We start from the raw sequence: 19218 nt of genomic DNA, 5'->3' as shown, positions 1-19218 counted from the left end.
TCCACAGGCTACAGATCATCCAGAACTCTGCAGCCTGTATCCTCTCCCACATCAGGCTCTGCGACCCTATCACCCCCATCTTCGCCTGACTCCACTGGCTTCCCATCACACAGAAGATACAGTTCAAGATCCTGGTCCTCACCTTCAAAGCCCTCCATGGTTTTATTCCCCCCTATCATCCTGCCAGCTCCCTCCACTCAGCGGACTCCAGCCTGCTTCACGTCCCCCGCCACACCCACCCCGCCATTGGTGGCCGGGCCTTCTGCCACCCTACCCCCACCCTCTGGAACTCCATCCGCCGTCCAGCGTCTCGCCCCCTCCCTTGCCTCCTTCAAGACCCATCTCAAAACCCTCCTCTTCCACCGTGCTTTCGATCACTCTGTTTCCCCCCCATCCTCCCCCGGCCTCCACCCTCCCCAATATCAAACCCCAGCTCGGGTCGGAAACACCGACTGTCCGGTGCGTTGGGACGTCCTCTCGACGTGAAAGACGCCACGCAAATGTAATTTTTGGTTTGTTTGTTTGTTGTTGTCGTTGTTGTATACTACATTTTAGCAAAGCCCTGGCTGCCCTCTACACTGTGCATTAAAAAATAGTTGAATGGAAAAAAATTGCGCTCCATCCAATAGCTGGCAGAGAAGAAAACCAATGGCGATTCGGCTGAACGTCATCACACAGGATCACATGGCGAAAAAGCAATTAGAGTCAAGTTTATTTTTAGTCCTGCAATGGCTGGGGCCACTCATTATTTGGAATATTCACAGTCAATGAACAAGCAAGGGACTGACTGCGAGGGTGTGCTTTGCCCGACTTTGCTTCTCGTTTGAATTTTCGTTCGTTCAAGGCTTGGCTTTAAGCTTTGCAACACACATACATACACACACACACACACACACACACACACACACATACATTATACATACATATATGCACACACACACACACACACATACATACATACATACATATATGCACACATACACACACATACATATATGCACACATACACATGTATGCACATACAGGTTGATTGGGTTGTTTACTGTAGGTGATTGTGTGTGTGTGTGTGTGTGTGTGTGTTTGAGGGGAGGGAGGGGGGTTTCAGCTGCTTTTTTTTGGAGAGGGAGGCAAGGAGAAAGTTTCAGTTGGTTTTTTTTTCGGGGGAGGGGAGGGGAAAGTATTTCAGCTGTTTTTTTTTGGGGGGGGGAGAGAGAAAGGAAAGTATTTCAGCTGTTTTTTTGGAGGGGAGGGAAGGGGAAAGTGCTTCAGCTGGAGGGAGGGTGGGGGTAGGGGGGGGGGGTGGAATTTGGAGGGGTGAGTGGTGGTGGTGCAGGAGAAGAGGTGGCAAAGTGTTTCAGTTGTTTTTTTTTGGGGGGTGGGGGTGGTGGGAGGTAGGGGAAGGGGGAGGGAAAGGGGACAGTGTTTTAGCTGGGAGTGGAGGGGAGTGGGGAGGGGGTGCTTTTGGTTGGGAGGGGGTGGGAAGAGAGAGAGAGAAGAGAGAGAGAGAGAGAGAAGAGAGGGGCAAAGTGTCTCAAGTCATGACCCAGCCTCACAGCAGGAGCAGCGAGCACCGGGTGGCTCGCCTGTTGAGCGCCGTGGAGAGTGAGCTGGTGGTCGGCAGCGAGAAAGGCGACCCCACGGAAAAGCAGCTGAAAGTGGCTCTGGAGGAGTCGGAGCTGTGGCAAAAATTCAAGCGGGTCACCAACGAAATGATCGTCACCAAGAACGGGAGGTCAGTGGAGAAGGGGAGGAGGGGGGGAGGGAAGGGAGGTGGGGGTGGGGGTGGGGGGGGTCCGTTTTGTAGCCCGAAGTGGTTGGGGGTTTGGGGTTGGGTTGTGGGGTAAGAGAGAGAGAGAGACTGAGATGAGAACCAATGCAACTTCTTTCAAGAGCTGTCTGCGATGTTCCTAGTGATTGCTTTTTTGCATCCCAACCCCCCCCCCCCCATCCCACACCACCCCACACCACCCCATCCCCCACCCACCCCCCACTGCTTCGGAAAAGCTGGGAAATATAACGCCAAAGAAGATCAAGTCAATGGATCACTTAGTCATTGATGGGGATTCTGTGAATCACAGATAAATAATGTGCAAAAGAATAGGTCCGCGGTCCTGGACGATGACTTGTTGAATGTCAACCCATCCTCTGGTCGAGAGATGTTGCCGTGAAGTGATCACTGGAGAGTGCAACTTCTTTGTGAAGGCTTTGGGATGTGTGTGTCAGTTTCAATGCAGAGATGCGGGTCCAACAAAGTAAGACCTCGAGCCAAGAAAAAAAAATCAATCAATCAATCAATAATAATAATAATAATAATAATAATAATAGATAAGTAAATCAACGAGTGAGGCCGTTTTGTTTTCCCATCTTTTGCAAAGCAGTGGGGGGTTGGGGGGTGCAAGCGACCCATCGGGGAGATTTCAGTACTTTATTTTTCATTTTCGCTCCAGTCGGGTGTTTTCGGTGGGAATCGAGCAAGGGGTGGGGGGGGGGGGGGGGAGAGTGTGTGTTTTTTGTAAAAAAAAAACCAAAATAAGGTCTTCGCTGAGAAATGCTTTGAGCATTCAAGTACGTTTCACGTAAGGCACCGAGTTCACAGCCAAACGCTGGTCACATTCGCTAATTTTAGTCATATCGTTGCAATTGCATCTCTCCCTCTCCATCCCCCCCCCCCACCCCACAACCCCCCCACCCCCACCTCTCTCTCTCTATCTCTCTCTCCCTTCCCCAGTTCCTAATCTTTCAGCAAACTTTGCTTTGTGCAATCCTGTTTGGTTGTGTCTTGTTTCTATGTGTGTTGTGTGTGTGTGTGTGTGTGTGGTGTGAGAAAATTCAACGGTGGGACCTTTTAACCAGTTATAGTCATTGTATTTGATCGTGGAGGTCTCACACGTGTTTTTTTTAAAAAAAATCACAGTGCAATATTCACACTTTCCGATGACAGGCGTACAGTTAGTTTCCCATTCTCCAGTCTCCTCTCTTGCTCCCCAGTGCCCTCTTCCTCCTTGTACAGTTTTCCCTATAAACGCCCCTTGATCAGTCGGGATTGATGAGATTAGCGTTATGAGAACGCCAGGATAATAATATAATAATAATAATAATAATAATAATAACAATAACAACTAATAACGATAGCATTACTTACAGATCCCAGTTCTGGAGACATTGGTCCAGGTATTTTGGTGCAGGTTTGTAAATCCCTGGCGTGCTGGGGGATGCAAACTGGAATTGTGTTAATTCAATTTGACAGCAACCACACACCACCACACACCACACACCACCACCAATACACACACCACCACACACACATACATACACACACATGCAATCACAACCACCACACATACACCACACCACACGCAATCACACACACACACCACACATACACACACACACAGCCATCACACACACACACAAACACAAGCATCACACACACACATGCAAATCACACACACGCCAAACACACACACCGAATTGCAGCTCAGCAAAGGAAAAATCCTGCACGCGTTATCCCATCTGGAAAATCGCAACGATATTTCACGGTGGGGGATGAATCTGCAGCGCGTTTATTACGCGCAGTACGAAAACAAGACGAAAAGGGGCCGCTTTGCAACACGATCTATTTTACCAGAAGGACGTCGCGTGTCACCTGTGCGGTGATCCAAGGTTGTTTTTTTTTTATATTGAGGTCAGTGAGTGTGCAATAGGGGTTATGCCGAACCCTTCCTCTGCAAACCAACGTACTCTGAACCACCACATACATCACTGTCGATCAACGGCGAACGTCAAGTGTGTTGTGACTTAAATTCATTGGAGCGACACCGACTGCAAAATCCGTTTAAAACCGACGGATTCCGTGTTCAATTTTAAGAGTGATACAGATCGAAGCAATGACCTCAAGCAAAAAAAAATCAATAAAAATCAATTGTTTATTCTCAACAACCTGAAATATAATATAATATAATATGTAATGTAATGTCAATCGGCGTAAGCCTCTTAATATTCGCTAAATTTCTTTTTTTTTAAAAAAAAAGCTAACATTTTTTTACGCCTTTGGGACAAACGAACAGAACCGCAACTGGGAGACTCCGCGATAAAAACGGTCCTGTTGAAAAATCGGCAGGCGTTTTGCCCCCCCAAAATAATAATGATACTAATAATAATAATAATCCTTGCATTTGATATAGCGCTTTTCACGTCGGGAGGACGTCCCAAAGCGCTTCACAGAACACACTGAAAGTGAATTGACTGTATATTTGTGGCGAACGCGGCAGCCAATTGCGCACAGCAATGTCCCACAAACAGTCGTAGATTGAAAATGACCAATTTATTATTGTTTTTGGTTTTTGGAGGGTTTATTATTAGGCTCTGTGTGGATAAGGAAACTTGCCCAAGGTTTCGCCCTCTGCCTGGAATTGAACTCAGGTCTCTCACTTGCAAAGCGAGTGCTCTAACCACTGAGCTACAGGACTCCACAAATAATACCTTGTTCCAAGTTTTATGGCTTGGGTTTTGCAGGAGTAAGAGAAATAATGCTTTGGGTGGTGGTGGAGGGTCTCTATTAAAAGTCATCGTTTTTTTTGGGGGGGGGGGGGTGGTGGGCATATGTGTCGGTGCTCGGAGAATATAAAAAATATTCTTCTGCACTTGAGCCCAGCGTTTCCCCCCAAACCGAGCAGAGCGAACCAGGGGATGAGCAGACGAGCTTCCCTGTAGGCTTTTCCCCAATACACTGCCCTTAGGGAACCCTCAGAGAGAGAGAGAGAGAGAGAGAGAGCTCACCTCGGTGTGATTTCCCTGTGTGATATTTGTTGTTGTTGTTGTTGTTGTTGCTGTTGTTGCTGTTGCCCCTCTGACACTGTCGATTTTCCGCTGTGGAGTTTGCAAGGAGGAACTTGGAAGAAGTCGCCCAACGCCATGTGAGAGCCAAAAGAGAGAGGGAAGAGGACTTGCATCCCATTTCCAGGATAGCAGGAAAGGGATAGCGCTGTGTTCCAGATCAGGGGCTGATCTGACGCCATCCCCAAAATTGGGCTCCGAAGCGATCGTACTGATCCCTCCGAAACCCCCAAAACAATAATAAATTGGTCATTTTCAATCCACGACTGTCTGTGGGACATTGCTGTGCGCAATTGGCCGCTGCGTTTCGCCCACAAATATACAGTCATTCACTTTACAGTGCGTTCTGTGAAGCGCTTTGGGACGTCCGCCCGACGTGAACAGCGCTATATCAAATGCAAGGATTATTATTATTATTATTGTTATTATTATTATTATTATTATTAGCATACAGTAGCTGCCCACTGGAGCTGTCTTCTCTAATTCCAACCCTCCCTTTGCACTCTCCTCCCAAATTCATGTCTTCATTCATCCAAGTCTTTATTTGATTCCCTTTCAAAGATGTGACCGTCTGGGCGTCAACTCGTAGTCAAAAAAAAGCATTTGGGCTTCCTGAACAACCCTTTTGCGTGAAAAAAATTTTTTTTTGGTTAACCTCCTCTTATGTTTTCTGCTAATCTTCTTTGTTATGATGATGGTGAACGACGGCGACTAATAGCGGTGAATATAATATTTATGACTGCTTAATAATGACGTGGGTGCAGTGATGAGTGATAGTAACAATGATAACGATAATAGTTATATAATGATTATAATTATAATAAGCGGAGGCTACAGTGTGTTGGTTTCTCCTCCAACCTTCTCCCCTCCTGGGGGTGATTGAATCTCTTGTCCTTTCATCGGCCTCTCCTTTGGCACAGAGAAATGCTTCGTTTATGCGAGAGATATTTATTTCAAATTGACCAAATAATCCACTCTGACGCTAACAGGATGGGAGAGGTGCAGCCCAGTCGCTGGCTGTATTCGTAATAATATAATACTATATTAGATACTATAATAATAATTTATATTATTATTATTATTTTATTATAGTATGAATTATCATCGAGGATTATTGCTATTATGTAATATTATGTAATAATATAATAGCAATAATCCTGGATGATAATTCATGCTATAATAAAATAATAATTAATAATAATAATAATAATAATTCGTAGCCTGGTTGTGGAATATCTGAGCAGAAACACAGGTCGCTTTGCGGATTAAATGCCCCCAAAACATTTCTGTCTCAAACCTGGTCGCTCTTTTTCTGCCCTCGTTTGCACTGGATGGGGACTTCTGATCCCATTGCTGAACGGTTCCCACGGAACTCTCCCCCACTCCCCTTTCCTGCCCTAAACGGCGTTGCTCCGAAGGTTGGAATTACACAGGAAAAACCCCGAGAGTCAGAGCCAGAGTCAGAGTCGCTCTCTTCTATTGAGAGGGGAAAAAAAACACAGGTGCTTTTTTTCGTGTTTTTCAGTGAAATGATCGTTATGTGTTTCCCCAAAGAAAGGTTTGTTTTTTAACCTTCTCTCTCTCTTTCTCTCTCTCTCTCTCTCTTTCTCTCTCTGTTATCTGCTTTCTCTCTGTCTCTCTTTCTATCTCTCTTCTCTCTCTCTCTTTCTCTCTCTATCTCTATCTGTATCTGCTTTCTCTCTGTCTCTCTTTCCATCTCTCTCTCTCTCTCTCTCTCTTTCTTTCTCTCTCTTTCTCTCTCTCTCTCTCTTTCTTTCTTTCTTTCTTTCTTTCTTTCTTTCTTTCTTTCTTTTTCTTTCTTTCTTTCTTTCTTTTCTTTCTTTCTTTCTTTCTTCTTTCTTTCTTTCTTTCTTTCTTTCTTTCTTTCTTTCTTTCTTTCTTTCTTTCTTTCTTTCTTTCTTTCTTTCTTTCTTTCTTTCTTTCTTTCTTTCTTTCTTTCTTTCTTTCTTTCTTTCTTTCTTTCTTTCTTTCTTCTTTCTTTCTTCTTCTCTTCTTTCTTCTTTCTCCTCTCTCCTCTCTCTCTCTCTCTCTCCCCTCCCTCTCCCCCTCTCTCTCTCTCTCCCCCCTTCTCTCTCTCCCCCTCTCCCTCTTTCAGGCGAATGTTTCCAGTCCTTAAAATAAGCGTCTCTGGTTTGGATCCAAACGCCATGTACTCATTCCTGTTGGACTTCGTGGTCGCTGATAGCCATCGCTGGAAGTATGTGAACGGCGAGTGGGTACCTGCGGGCAAACCAGAGCCCCTGACCCAGAGCTGCGTTTACATCCACCCGGACTCCCCCAACTTCGGGGCGTATTGGATGAAAGCCCCCATCTCTTTCAGCAAAGTCAAGTTGACCAATAAAGTCAACTGCGGTGGACAGGTAAGGCAAGTCGCTGCTGCTGCTGCTGCAAACTCCCTCTGGTTTGCAACGACAAGCCAAGTGCAATTACGAACACACCAAAAAAAAAGGGCGCATTAATGTAATTATAGTTATCCCTCTCTCAGCCCCACTCTGCTCATGTCGCCCCTATTGTTGGATGGGAAACCAAACGCAAACAAGAATTAAAAAAAAAAAAAAACCCCACACACAGGTCTAATTGAGACTTTCAGAGTTTAATGGACATCGCGTTGTACTCAGCAAACAACCCCCACCCCCCCCACTACCCAAAAAAAAAAAGGTTTTTTTTGTTTTGTTTTGTGGGCTGAGAGATCTCGCTGTGTGTACGACTCCAGGGTTATGTTTTTTTTTAAAAAAAAACCCCGCTTTGTAATGAGTTTTAGTCATTGATGTTTTCCTTGGCACAGAGCTGTCAGTTGCCTCCTGAAATTGCCTTAAACAAAAGTGAGTGCTTTACATGCAATTAGATAATTAGAGTTGTTTTGCAATTATCAATCATCACATGAAATTAACGGCTTATCCCTTTTAGACACCTCTCCCCCCCCACCCACCACCCCCACCACCCACACACACACACACACACAACAAAACCAACTTGAAAGTCTGGAATACATTTATTATGGGATGACTCTGCCCCACTTAATTCTAATACAAAGTTGGAGGTCTTAACTGCTGTAAAAATAATTAGCAGCTGGCAAAGGGCACTTATCCCGAATTAATGGAATACAACAATTTTCAGATTTGAAACAAAATCGTGCACTGCATTTCCCTTTCATTTCCCTTCTTTCATTTCGATAAGTTGCCTTTATGCACAGGAACATAGGACTGCTGGACCAAAAAAAAGACCAAGGTCCATCTCGACCACGTTCTTGCATCCTGGTAGTCGAAAGCTACAGTAATAGATATGTTGATAGCAATTAATACACATATATATATATATATATATATAATAATAATCCTTACATTTGTTATAGAGTCTTATCACATCACTGAGATGCCTCGAAGCGCTTCACAGAATATACTGTAACGTGAATTGACTGTGTATTTTGTGGGTGCAACACAGCAGCAAATTCCGCATAGCAGTTATACACACATATATATAATATATATATAAATAATGCTTTGGAACATCCTCCCTCCTGATGTAAAAAAGTGCTGTACAAATGTAAATTTGTATTGTTTTGTGTTATACAAATGTATAGAGTTGTCAAATCCTTCATAGCTTCCTATTTTTCTGTTCTCTTATATTGTTTGTGGGATGTCTGTGCTAAGGAATAGAAAGTATAACATCTCATTTGGGTCTACATTTACTCTATTAACACAGTGTTTCAGAGTATTCCGAATGCACCAAATTCAAATTATTGAATTCAGACTCAGCTTTGATGCTGATTTTCTTTAGGCTTTTAAGCAACAAACCAACAAAATCCTACTTTAATTTAGCAATAAATTATATTAATCCTTGTGTTTAATATAATATAATAATCCTTGCACTTGATAGAGCACCTTATTCTGTGAAGTACTTTGAGATGTCGCAACAATGTGATAAGGTGCTATATCAAATGCAAGGATTATTATCATTATCATCATTATGATCATGTTATTGAGACATCTCAAAGAGCTTCACAGAATATACTGCAACGTGAATTGACAGTATATATTTTAATATACACACAGCACCACTTAATATCATCAGGACCTCTGAAAGAGCTTCACATGATTTTATTGTGAATTGTAGCATGTATTTGTCATTAGAGTAAGTGTAAATCCAGGTATTTTTCCACTTGTCACTCGTTCACAGCATTAAGCAGTGTCCAGAAGGATACAACAATTAAAAGTATTCTACGTGGGTAAAAATCCTGTAAGTAAAGTCAGGATTGTTAACTTACACTTTGTCTTCCTTTTTTTCACACAGGTAATTCTAAATTCTCTGCACAAGTACGAGCCTCAGATTTATATAGTGCGACTGGGAGGTCCTCACAGGATGATTTCCAATCACTTTTTCCCTGAAACTCAGTTCATCGCAGTGACTGCATATCAGAATGAGGAGGTCAGTATCACACAAGAACATCATTGTTGACACATAACCCTTTTCCTGTCATTTATAATAATAAATAATAATAATAATCAATAATAATATCATAATCCTTCCATTTGATATGGCGCTTTATCATGTCTCTAAAACATTTCAAAGTGCTTTACAGGATATACTGTAAAATTGATTGACTGTGTGTTTTGTGGGTGAAACGCGGTAGCCAGTTTGCGTACAACAATGTCCTACAAGTGAATTATGTGAGTTCAAAGTCCTGATATGGGGCATTGAACCCACAACCTTCTGACTCAAGAGGCAAGAGTGCTACCAACTGTGCCAGGTAGACCCATAGCTATCATTGACCTCCATCCTTAATCCTGTCTTCATATCTCCAATCGGGATCTCTGCGTAGCAACCAGGGCACAGCTTGGTTGATCATCCCTTTCGTAACTCTTATCACTGATGCCTTTCATAACAATCCTACTATCACTTGGCCAAGCTCTGTTAGTTCCGCACACAGCAGGGTCAAACCTGGGATATTCCTTGTCTTGTACATCTGAGAGACACATGGCATATCCCGAGGTCTCAAGAACCCGATCTTCAGTCATCATCAAACAAAATAACTACAAGAGGCAAATTGTTGAAGCTTTTTTATCGAAAAAAATTGTTTAAATTGACTGGGACTATCATTGTTAGTTAGCAGTTTCGAATTGAAAATTAATCATGTAGTTTAGAAATGTAACTTGAAAATTTAGCTGCACAGTCCTGTGTAAGTTTCTAATGCTGATTTTAGAGTGGAGACAGTGCTTGCCTCACCTTTTGCCTTTTCTGTGTGTGTCCTTTTTAAGGTTACAGCTCTGAAGATCAAGAATAACCCCTTTGCGAAAGCATTTCTGGATGCCAAAGAAAGGCGAGTCAATGCTTTGGAACAAGATGCTTTCTATCTTCATTGTTTGCTTTGCTTCAAGAACCATTTTAAGCTTTATTTTTTATTATAGTGAAAAGGTTAAGATCCATTTAGTCAGGTCCAGCAGGAACGGGAAACGTTTCATAGACCTGGACTCCAAGCAATTTAAATTAATAATCCTTACATTTGGTATAGCATCAGAAGGACGTTCAAAGCACTTAACAGGATTTACTGTGCAATGGAGTGAATGTGTATTTGTGTACAACAATAAAATTACAAAATTACATTTGTATAGCACCTTTCACAAACACTGGGATTCCGTAGTGTAGATGGGATGCATGGAATTCTCAGCTTGGTTTGGATACTCTTATCCAATGATGGGTTTCCACATATAATAATAATAATAATAATCCTTGCATATAGCGCCTTATTACATCTTCTGAGATGTTTCAAAGCGCTTCACAGAAAATACCGTAGAGTGAATTGACTATATTTTGTGGGCAAAAAGCAGCAGTCAATTGCACACGGCAGTGTCCCATAAATAGTCGTAGATTGAGTGACCAATTTCTTACTTTTTTAAGGAATTATTACCTCTGGAAAAGGATCTGCCAATTGACTAACAACCGGGTTCCTACTTATTGTTAGGTAAACAGAAGAGTGTGGAGTAAGGAAACTTGCCCAACGTTTCGCCTTGCCGGGAATCGAACCTAGGTTTGCTCGCTTGCAAGGCGAGCGCTCTAACTGCGGAGCTACAGGACTCCGGAGCGGTGTCTGGTGTGTTTTGTGGGTGAATGAAACAGCCGGCTTGCACACAGCTATGTCCACAGCCATGAAGTAAATGACCAATTTTGGGCGAGAGATCATTAGCCAGATACTGGGATAAACTCCCTTCTCTTTTCAAATAATTCCATGGATCTTTTAATTTTCATCTGGAGTGGCAGACAGGGCTTCGGTTTAGCATTTTATCAGGAGGACAGGACCTCGAACGATACAGCCCCCCCTGCACTGTACTGTAATGTCATCTTGGACTACTTGAGTTCAACATCCAACGCGGGGCTTCAACCCACGACATTTGACTCCAAATGCGAGAGTGCTACCAACTGAGCCAGGCTGACATACTAATTTAATCCTATGTCTACATCTGAACTCTTACAGAGCCAGCTGCAAGGATCCCTCTGATAACTTTTCTGAAAATCAACACATGAATTACTCCCACAGTAAGTTGCTAACTTTGTTGTGCACAAATAAGTGATATGTAGAGGTTGGTGTCAATTGCAGTGACCAGTCCTTGTTATAATAGTGTGACATGGTGGTTTAATATGCTGTCCTCTCCGCACAGCTATGCAGTGGAAGATGCTGACAAATGAATTCTGCAGGTAGATATGTGCTGAGATTTGTCCTTACCACATTGAATCTGTTGTACATTGCACTTTCACCAAGCAGCCACTAAACTACCCTGCAAACAAGTGACCCTGAGATTATCAAACAAGACAAGCTGAGATGTGCATATCCACAACGAACCTCACAACCATTTAAAAGACCACTGGTTGTCATGAAATAATAATAATAATTTGTAGTTATATAGCACCTTTCACCTGTAAATAACTACCTCAAAGCGCTTCAAAAATATAGTTGAGTAGAAATAAAGTAACTGTTGTTCAACCAGTCAAATTCAGCAGCTAATCTTCCCCAACAATGTTCCAAGAACAGCAATGAAATGAGTAGCCAAGCATTTAGACGTATGTTTGGATTAGGAGGGGAATATAACCTGGAGAAGGACTCCACATATCTTTGACATAGCAATCCCACTGCAGTCCTTCTATGCCCACTTGTTTTTTTGTCTGATGCATGTGGAAACACATCTTTATGCTTAAGAGTCTAACCTTAAATCATCTACTCAGAGTTCTTGATATGAATTGAAATTTCCATTAGCTGGATTGGAGTGCACACTCTTCCCTAGAGGGATATACCCTGCTCACCTAACCCCTGAAAATATTAGATGCTGGTTAGCAAGAGCCAGGGTGTGGGGACTGCAGGAATTTAACCAACTAAATCTGCTAGGTTGCCATTGACCTAAATCACATAGCAGAAAAATTGTAGAAACGAGTACTTGTAGGAAATAATTCCCACATCTGCTTTTGGTTTAGCTTTCTCGTAAAATACCATACAAATTTACATTGATATAGGACCTTTCACATCTGGAGGATATCCCAAAAGTCTTAACAGTCCTGGCTTGCACCTGAGCTCTTTGGGGAGGGGAAAGATTACTGAAAGTGCAATCAAAACAGACAGGTTTTGAGATGGACCTTGATTAGGTGAGGGAGGAACAAGTTGGAGGAACTCCGGGATGGAGTTCCAGAGAGTGGGGGTAGACAGGCTGAAAGCTGACCATAAGATTTTTTTTCTTGGTATGGAAGTGCTTTCAGAGGACATCATCCTGTAGCATAGTGGTTAGAGCGCTTGCCTCACAAGCAGACGACCCGGGTTTGGTTCCTGGCAAGGGCAAAACCTTAGGCAAGTTTCCTTACTCTACACCGCCTCTGTTTAACGAGCAGTAAGTAGGAACCTTGTTGTTAGTCGATTGGATCACTTTCTGGGGGTAATAATCCCTTTTAAAAACAAACTAAAAAAAATTGGTCACTCAATCCACGACTGTTTGTGGGACACTGCTGTGCACAATTGGCTGCCCCATTTCGCCACAAAATATACAGTCAATTTACTTTACAGTATATTCTGTGAAGCGTTTTCAGACGTCTTGTAGCTGTGAAACGGCGCTATATCAAATGCAAGATTACTATTATATTATCATTTCTCAATGAGCCATAGTCATGTCAGTGCCATGTTATTGTTATTTGTTATTTTTCCAAGTAGTGGTTGGTTGATGCCCAACCCGGAGACGATATGTGCACCGACAAATCCTAAACTATCATACACCACGGCATTGCCACTTTTCTGGTTGCCCACTCATACCAAGCTGTGAACGCTACAACTCCTTGCGAGTCACCTGCCAATCCATACCCAGCATCCTACATACATAGAAACTACGCTACAGGTAGGATGAAAAGTAGAGGATGAGTTGTTGTAAATTTTGTATCAAACCAGTTTGATACAAATAACCCTTACATTTGATACAGCAGCTTTCACAATCAGGAGACGTTTCAAAGTGTCTCACAGGATACACTGTGAAGTCTTGTAATCATGTATTTTGAACGCAAACTCTTAATTGGTAAATATGTTTCAAAATCTGTTGAAATCTAACTTATTTGATAAGTAATGTTTCATAAAATCTAGAATTGCTCTGAAATTCCTTTAACTTTTTTTTATCAACTTACTATATTTATTGAGTTTTGCTTTCTGTTTGTTTTTCTCTACGAGTAAATTGTTTGAAATGAGGATTGCTACATTAAACTGCCTTCTTGTAGTTTACATGTGTGACCACTTGTTAAGACCTTTGCCTGTTCAGTTTTTCTAACAAATGCAGTAGGTAAAATTGATTTGTAAATAAAAGGAAATGAAAAATCTTTTACTTTGGTCTGGGTGACAGGCAATCTGGTTAAATAGAAAAAAATATATAATAGAACAACAAGAATGCATTACATTTGAATTTTAAAAATAATTACTGTATTTGAATTCCAAATAATTCAATTGAATTAAAAATGTACCAACTTAAACTAATAATACATTTCACCTCGTTTTATTTTGTTGTTTCATTTAGAGAATATATAACATTGTTTGTTTATGCAGTGTCCCAATAATTTATCCTACTTATTTCTGTGGGCTTACTCAACGCTCCAATCTGCTCCCCCCCAGACGCCATCACCCCACTGCATTCGCTCAGATGGCTTTGCCACATCCCTCCTCCCATCTGCTCCACAATTGGCGGCCATGCTTTACTATACCTCGAAGCCCTGGAATTCCCTGCCTCAATCCCTTTGCTTTGCCCCTCTCTCCCCGTCTTCAAATCACACCTCAAGACTTTCCTCTTTGACCGTACCTTCAGTCATTCCCTCTCTTTCCAGCTCACCGTCTAACCACACCACTGTTAAGCGATCTGAGACACTATTCACAAGAAGGGCACTATATCATTGCAAGTAGCTGTTGTTGTTGTTAACAAATGTTCATATAATGTGTGAACTAAATGAAGCAATTACTGAGGTTAATTCAACAACACACTCCAGATGTGCTCAAAATATGCTTGTCTGTTGACTACATAGATTATGTGTTGATGGTAGTTTGATTTCCAAATGCTTTTATTAACAGTCCTGTGATTAAGATTGGAGCAATCATATTAATGGCAGGTACCATTTGAGTATCAATGTCATCTGGTTTGAGTGTCTGTTGAGACTTCTGAATGTCATTGTAAATACTGGAATTATTGTTTCAGCTGATGAATTTCCCAACAAATAGTAAAAAATGTTGACATTAATGGACCAAATTTGATTTAATTCAATTTAAATCAAACAGAGGAATGTGCCAGTATTTGCCATTATGTTTTAGAGTCACCCAGACCATTCATGCACTTAGAAACATTGGAACAGGAGGCTGTTTAACAATGTTTAGCCCATTGAATCTGTTTAGTGGACCATTGCAGATCGTTTATAATAATAATGATAATCCTTGTATTTGATATATAGCAGCTTATCATGCTGTTGAGAATAAAGAAATTAGAGGGAAATTTCTTTTTTTCAAGAACAAATGTTTTACTGATCAATACTGTATTATGTTTTCAACTAGTTTCTTTTGCAGAGAGCTCCAGTAATGGTCTTCAGGTTTTACCTGGACACGACAACTGGTCAACGATGACTTCTGCAAGACACACCAACATGTTACCTGTCACACCTCCAACTGCAACTGGGTCTAGTGCTGGGTAAGGTCACATAAGTCAACAACCTGAAGATGAATCTCAGCAGTTACCCCAACACACACTTCACCGTAATATACACCAACCTGCACCAAATGCTCTCCAGAATTAGGTAAGCAGGGTGCATCCCCACGGAGAGAGAGCTGATTTAATTCTAGTTGCAGTGAAATCTCCAAATGTAGGTGGCACCTCAAATGTGGAACTCTCAGTCTGGCTTAGAGACTCTTAAGCACGGTGTTGGGATTATGTATGTGTCAGACACCTGACTGACTTAAAAAAAACTATTTTGTATATGATGCTTATGAACGAAGGCTTTTGATTATTGCAGCCAAATGCTGAGTAATCCCAAATACCACTGCAATCTCCTTACACACGGCCTATGTATGAAGAGGAATGATAGTATTTCTTGTATTTGATACGACACCTTATCACATCATTGAGACAACTCAAAGCACTTCACAGAATATACTGTAAAGTGAATTGACTGTATATTTTCTGGGCGAAACGTAGCAGCCAATTGCCCACAGCAGTGTCCCACAAACAGTTGTGGTTTGAGTGACTAAATTATTGTTTATTTATTTTTATGAAGAGATTATTACCCCCGGAAAACTATCCGCCAACAACCAGGTTCCTACTTACTGCTTGATAAACAGAGGAGCGTGGAGTAAGGAAACACCTAATGTTTCGTTCTGCCGGGAATCGAATCCGGGTCCTCTCACTTGCGAAGCGAGTGCTCTAACCAATGCGCTAGAGGATTCTGACCCTTAATAACCCTTGCAGATTAATTAGTCTTCACCTTAGGACTGTTTGTGAGACCTTTTTGTTGGAAATAGATGCTGTATTTGCTTCAAAAAAACAGTCACCACATTTACACTTGACAGTAATCAAGGTGCAGTGCATTGAGACGGTTCGACATGTTGAGGCACAATAAAATGTGCAATTGGCAGCACTGTGGATGGATTCATTATCTTCAATTTTGAACCTTTTCAAAAAGGTGTTGATGATAAAAACAAAGTAGCCACACTTCACTGCCAAAGATTGTTTTTAATACTGAGATTATTTCTTCTTGGTCACAAGCTAGAGTCAAAAGCCTTATTGGTTTTGGACTGCGGCCATGTCTAAATGGTAATGCGGTGGATGGGAATGGGGAGACTAGAACATATTTTATGTGCTTTCATCCAGGTGGCACTTAACTAGAGGCCTGAATGGCTCCTTTCCTCAATGTCAGCTGGAATTTTTCCATGTTTGAGGTGTTAAAATATTTGATTGCCACTGGCAAAAATGAATGCGCTTAATGAATAACGGGCTTAGCATTGTGAGGGGTAAACGGCAGTGGTGATGGTGCTGTAGTGAGACCGCTTCACCTTGCCAACTGGAAAATTGCGCGACACAAGAGTTACATAGAGTGATGTTGAATGGAAATAGGCCACTTGGCTCTACCACTCTGTGCTAGTGTTTGTACTCCACACAAACCCCCATCCCACCCATAGAATCACAGAAGGATATTCAGCCCATCATACCACGTTTCTCCCACAAGATGTACAATCAATTCACTTTACATTATAGTCTGTGAAGCGCTTTGAGACTTCTCGAAGATGTGATAAGGCACTATATCAAATGCCAAGATTATTATTATTCTTGTGTCTGTGCTGGCTCTTTAAAAACTAATCCTTTCAATCCCATTTACCTGCCCTTTCCCCCACAGCTTTGTAGTTCATTCCTTTTTTGAGCATTTATCTACCCTATTGCTCGTTTGCTAACCATCTTAAATTGACGGCCTCCAGTCACCCCTCTATTCCCCTCTCCTGTTGGACATGGTTCATAAGTCACAATCTTATCTCTTCAGGATATTTTGGGTGAAATCTACTTGTGTTTTTTTAAAGCCAGTATACGTGCCACTGGGCAGTAGGTAACAGCTCTGTGAGCCCGGTCAACCAACCCAACACTGCTACTGGAAACCAACAAGGACAGTTTCTTCGAGGAAGCCTCAGCCAGCCTGCCACATCAACATCCTTGGTCGCCTTGTCCAGTGCAGGTGGAACAGCCATGGAGATTCACAGTGAATTGCCACTAGCAAGACTCTTAGTGGCTTCCGGGACCTCAGCCTTAAACCAGCCATTCTAATCGTTGGGAGTTTCGAGTGATCCCTTTTGTGAACTGCAGTCATCTATTACTGGATAGTAAACACATTTTCTCCTGTTTCTCTACGGTAATGTAATTCTGCTTCTAATTATTTTCCCCTCATGGAATTACACCACAGGGAAAAAATGTTTTTTTCCTGCTGGATTTTGGCAGCAAAGGTTGGAATGTAAAATATTAGTTTGTCCTATTACACAAAATAAAATTGTATTGAAAAGGCTTTCTATGACTTTTGAGGTTTATTTTTTAATGGGGCGCTTTTCGCAAGACAGGGTCGAATTTTTTTTCATTGTTTGAGGGTCAAACAGAATGAGGTGAGTTGCTTGAGAACGAAGCATTTCTTTGCTTCATAGAAGATTGGGGTCTAATGTGAAGCATAGAAACAGGAGGAGACCATTCAGTCCATCAGGCCTGTTTCCACCATTCTATAAGATCATGGCTGATGTGTACTCGCCCTTGGCCCATATCCCTTGATACACTGACCAAATAAATATCTAGCCACCTTAGTCTTGAAAATTTGAATGGACATCCACAGCCTTTAGGGGGCGGGAGAGTTCCAGATTTCCACCACCTTTTGGGTGAAAAACTGCCTCTTGATTTCACTCCTAAATGGCCCAGCTTTAATTTTAAGATTGTGACCCCTTATTCTGGATTCCGCCTACCAGAGGAAATAGTTTCTCTGTATCTATCCTATCGAATCCCTTCATTATTTTAAAAAACTCAGTGAGATCACCCTTCAACCTTCTAGCATCAAGCAACAGTTTCTAGCAGGAATCCTTAATAAGAAAGCCTTGTGTCACTCCAAACCCAGTCTCTATTGTTCATTGTCCTTTTTTAATATAAAAATTGAACAAATGTTGCTACAAAACCCCTTGACATCGGTTCTAGGAATGTTACTGAGATATATATTTACACAAATCTAGTCAAACTAATCTGGTAGTGGACACAGAAATAATTGGAAATCCAACAATGCCACCAAAGATATACAATAATAATAATCTTTGCATTTGATATAGTATCACGTCGTTGAGACATCTCAAAAAAATTACATTTATATAGTAATTTTATGTCGGGAGGACAACCCAGGAGACTTGTAGTTTAACAAAACAAACTTCTCAATAGAGCCCCTGGTCTGAGGAAGGGAAACATCAATTGCATCTCTTCCTCCCTTGCCTCCTTCAAGGTCAGTCTCAAGACCTTCCTCTTCGACCGTGCCTTTGGTCTCCCTCCCACCTCTCTGCCTTCCCTCACCCCTACACCCCCCCCCCCCACTCCATGCTCGGGCCCCGACATCTGACTGTTCAGCGCTTTGGGACGTCCTCCCGATGCGAAAGGCGATAAATGTATATTGATTGTTGTTGTTGTTTTTTCATCGCTATTCAGCGACCTGGAAAGTGCACATGAGTGTGAACGTCAGAGGAGAACCGGGATGACATTACAGCACAAAAAATGGGTAAAGCAAATGGGTAGATACATGCTTTAAAGCAGAAATAAACTAAAGGGATGCAGGAAAAGGGCAGGTAAATGGATTGCTGTTACAAGAGCCTGGCTTGGCTGTGATAACATGCAGTCACTGACTGATTAGGTGCACATATGAAGAATGACCACGGGAGGCACGAAGAGTGTCAGGAGTCGGGAGCTTTGGGAGGAAGAAAAAGACTATTTTCTTAAAGAAAAGTTGTCACTGTCTAATTGATAATCCGTATATTTCTAGACGTACACAATCAATGTAAGGGCCAAACAGCCCATAACTGGAAGTGAGGCATGTTATATCATTAGATCATATGCCGAGAAATATTTTTTGTTTTATTATAATATATAATAGTATTTGATATAGCGCCTTTTCACGTCTTCTCGACGAAAGCGACAGAGACTGTAAAGTGAATTGACTGTATATTTGTGGGCAAAACGCAGCAGCCAATTGCACACAGCAGTGTCCCACAAACAGTCGTGGATTGAAGTGACCAAATTACTATTGTTTTTTTTCTTGAGGGATTATTATGTGTGATGTGTGTGTGATGTGCGTGGTGTGTGTACATGCGGTGTG

The 19218-nt window shown here is 41.9% G+C and overlaps 1 protein-coding gene across 1 annotated transcript; it reads left to right on the top strand.

Annotated features, from left to right (window-relative positions):
- Positions 1-1538: 1538 nt before the first annotated feature.
- Positions 1539-17156, top strand: LOC121852500 (T-box transcription factor TBX19-like). Its single transcript, XM_042346467.1, is given in 8 exon segments — positions 1539-1732; positions 6953-7217; positions 9148-9282; positions 10113-10174; positions 13146-13169; positions 13171-13223; positions 14906-15038; positions 16916-17156. Coding segments are annotated over 8 exon segments (1107 nt in total).
- Positions 17157-19218: the final 2062 nt, after the last annotated feature.

Source organism: Callorhinchus milii, unplaced genomic scaffold (assembly GCF_018977255.1).
Source record: "Callorhinchus milii isolate IMCB2004 unplaced genomic scaffold, IMCB_Cmil_1.0 Scaffold829, whole genome shotgun sequence".
Classification (NCBI taxonomy): domain Eukaryota; kingdom Metazoa; phylum Chordata; class Chondrichthyes; order Chimaeriformes; family Callorhinchidae; genus Callorhinchus; species Callorhinchus milii.
This window is presented reverse-complemented; position numbering and strand designations above follow the sequence as displayed.